Source organism: Prionailurus bengalensis, chromosome D1, assembly GCF_016509475.1.
Source record: "Prionailurus bengalensis isolate Pbe53 chromosome D1, Fcat_Pben_1.1_paternal_pri, whole genome shotgun sequence".
In the NCBI taxonomy this organism is placed as follows: domain Eukaryota; kingdom Metazoa; phylum Chordata; class Mammalia; order Carnivora; family Felidae; genus Prionailurus; species Prionailurus bengalensis.
The window spans coordinates 62,988,857-62,992,530 of NC_057346.1; the positions used below are offsets into that span (position 1 = coordinate 62,988,857).

The 3,674-nt window shown below is 40.9% G+C and overlaps 1 protein-coding gene across 1 annotated transcript; it reads left to right on the forward strand.

Annotated features, from left to right (window-relative positions):
- Positions 1-1,300: 1,300 nt before the first annotated feature.
- LOC122482633 (olfactory receptor 56A3) lies at positions 1,301-2,242 on the forward strand. Its single transcript, XM_043578948.1, has one exon. It carries the CDS (start codon positions 1,301-1,303, stop codon positions 2,240-2,242), a length of 942 nt encoding a protein of 313 aa, XP_043434883.1.
- The last annotated feature ends 1,432 nt before the right edge of the window (positions 2,243-3,674 follow it).

The following is a 3,674-nucleotide window of genomic DNA, read 5'->3' on the forward strand; positions in this document are numbered from 1 at the left end:
GGTAATCAACTTTCAAAAATTGTTGTTACCCTAGGGGGATAGGTTTCTTTTTACAGAGATTGAAGAACCAAACACAATATCATGGCATTATACGGCTCAGGAATTCTGACAGACTATCTAACCAATGTTCCTTTGCTGACTAGAAGTACCAGTATAGATGGCTAAAAATTGGGTTTTAAATGAAATAGAACTTTGCATCTAGACTGAGTATTATTGTAAGTGATCTTGGGATTTTCTCAACCTTTCTTCACCTCATTTGTAAAGTCAGGAAAGACATACCTCACATAGTTGTTTTAATCTCAAGTGAGATAATGCTCCAAGTATATATTAACACAGTGCCTAGTAAGTATTGAAAATCCATTGAATACACTGCAGACATTTTTATTTTCTTGCTAGCTAAACAAATGCAAAACAGTTAAGTTTAAATACTAAGGAACCAGAGTAATTTCCACACATGGGATGACATCTGAACAGAACACCAGTACCAGGTGGACAAATCTAGGGACCCTACACAGCATGATTTTTAAGACTCCAGATATGCTGATCTCAAACATGTTGCAGGCATCTCTCACTGCAACAGGCAACTCTTTTTCATGGCTTTCTTTGGACTTGCTTTTAAAAGTCAGCAGGAGAGGAGTCCTGGGATCACTTCACTTTCATGTGAATGAAGTTCATCTTCACCTACCCCCTCCCCAAATATTCTGCATACTGCTCTGTCATGATTCTTATCATTGTCTTTATGTTTATCTAACCTTATCACCCCCAGTGGATTGTCACTTCCTTGAGAACAAAGATAATCTTTGTGTCTCCTGTATATAAAGGGTAAATAAAAAGCACACAGAAAGAAAGGAGTGACAACACTGAGCAGTACCTGCTGTGGAAATTGGGGACATTATCTAGGCAACTGGGTAGAGGAATTGAGAGGGGAATTACTGAAGACCAATCTCACCACCTTCACATTGCTGAAATCAGGGGGTCTATTTTATCACAATGTTCAAAAGTAAAGAAGCTGCTCCTAGCTAACTGAAATTACTAATTCGATTTTATAAGATTGTTTCATTAAGAAATTAGAAATATTCAGGAAATGAGGAGAAACAAAATTTGCTGAAGATTTAAATGAATTTCTTTTTCTGTATGTAACATGCAAAATCCCCAGTTAAGGCAAAATAACCTGCTGGAGCCATAAGTTACATCCAATGAAGTCGAATTTTTTTCTTTCATTTTAACCACAGTCAGAGGTTAATTTTGATCCTAATTTTTTAGATTATCAAAGAAAATCTGTAGAAACAGAATCCACAAGATGACAACTCATGGAAATGACTCCACTAGCGTTTCAGACTTTCTCCTGAATTGTTTTGTCAGGTCCCCCAGCTGGCAGCTCTGGCTGTCCCTGCCCCTCAGCCTCCTATTCCTCCTGGCCATGGGGGCTAACGTTATTCTCCTAATCACCATCCGGCTGGAGGTCTCTCTACACCAGCCCATGTACTACCTGCTCAGTATTGTCTCCCTGCTGGACATTGTTGTCTGCCTCACTGTCATCCCCAAAGTCCTGGCCATCTTCTGGTTTGACCTCAAGTCCATCAGTTTCTATGCCTGCTTCCTCCAGATGTACATCATGAATTGCTTCTTTGCCATGGAGTCCTGCACATTCATGGTCATGGCCTATGACCGCTATGTAGCCGTCTGCCACCCACTGAGGTACCCATCCATCATCACTGACCAATTTGTAGTCAAGGCTGCTGTCTTTATTTTGGCCAGGAATGCACTTCCTACTGTGTCCATTCCCATCCTCTCTGCCCGGCTCCATTACTGTGGGAGAAATGTCATTGAGAATTGCATCTGTGCCAATATGTCTGTCTCCAGGCTCTCCTGTAATGATGTCACCATCAATCGCCTCCTCCAGTTTGCTGGAGGCTGGACACTGCTAGGATCCGACCTCATCCTCATCTTCCTCTCCTACACCCTCATACTGCGAGCGGTGCTGAGACTCAAGGCAGAGGGTGCTGTGGCCAAGGCCCTGAGCACATGTGGCTCCCACTTCATCCTTATCCTCTTCTTCAGCACCATCCTTCTGGTCTTCGTGCTCACTCATGTGGTGAAGAAGAAGGTCTCACCCAATGTGCCAGTCCTGCTCAACGTCCTCCACCATGTCATCCCTGCAGCCCTCAACCCTATAGTTTATGGAGTGCGAACCCAGGAGATCAAGCAAGGAATCCAGAGATTACTGAAGAAAGGGTGGTAATAAGGACAACAGGATCTCTGCATTTCTAATACATGATGACTTATAAATCAGTTAATGGAAAATTGGGTTGAAACTCATAGCTCAAATAAATTGAGATAGTAAGTTCAAGGAAAGAAGTAAATTTAAATCTGAAACAATTTCTTGACTCTGTCCCTCTGCTTCAAATTCTAATGCTCCCCCAAGAAAAATCTCTCATTTCTGTGACTTTTTAAAAATTTTTCCCAATCTTTGGAGTTCTATTCTGTCTGAAATATGAGAACTCAGGAGGATGAACTCTATAGTTGAGAAATAAATCCCAGTTAATACTGTATTTACTATTTCTATACAAGTAATTTTTTAAATATAAAACTGTGGGTATTAATGCCCTTGGTTGTAACATTGTCATTAATTTATTACTGTTTTTAACCTAGTTGCATAATGCAGTTGAAAAAGACCACAGTATTTAAATGTCAGCTCTGAGTGATGAATAATAGCTAGAGTCCATAAGTAAATCTCTTTCCATTACCTCCAACTAAGCCAGTAATTTTCTTCTCTTCCCATCTTTGCCCAAGCAAAGAATGTGCCTTTTCTGGTGCAACCCTCAGAGGGCTAGAGCTCTTGGAAGAATTGCTCACATGTGGAGAAATGAGATTTACTGGGTTTCAGAGAAGTTATCACACAAAGCCTCTTCTTTGGTGTCCTCACACCAGTGTCTGTGCTTGAAGCTTCATCTTCAGGACTCGAAGACTCACTCTGCAATGTGCGTATAGGTTTCTGCTTTGGTGTACTAACATGTCACAGCATCAGAAGATGTCCCAGCAATGAAACTTTAAGCTATTAGGGCCTACTATTAATTAAGCAAAGATTTCCTAGGCAACTGCTCTGGTATAGAAACTTTGTTAGAGTTTGAGGGCACAAAGATGCACAGAACAAATATGCAATCATTGAGGAATGCATATGCTATTTTTTAGACAGAATATAAAGCAATCTAGGCCCTATAAAATTGAAGAAATATTTTCTTCTACATAGAAGAAGGTGGAAAGAAATGAGGTATAAATAAGCACAGTAAGCAACTTACAAAAGAGAAAATTCCTGAGATGGTGAGTTAGAAGTTCTGAACTCTAGTACTTGCACAACCACATACAAGATTGTGACTGGAAACAAATCAGTAGCCTCACTGAGTTTCAGCATCTTCATCTGTTACATGAAGACAGTGAACTAGTTATTTTAAAACGTATTGCTTGTTCTAAGAGTCTATGAAACCATGTTTTGCCTTTAGATAGGCAAACCCTCTCCTTTCTCCTTTCTCCCTTTTTTTTTTCAGTCCCTGTGGCTGTTTCCACTTTTCCACTGTCTCTCCAGCTGCTTTTTGGGGGGATGGGGAGGTGGGGAGGGGTGCTTTTCCCATACTCTCCCCACACCCACCCACCCACACCCACCTGTCTCCATCCTC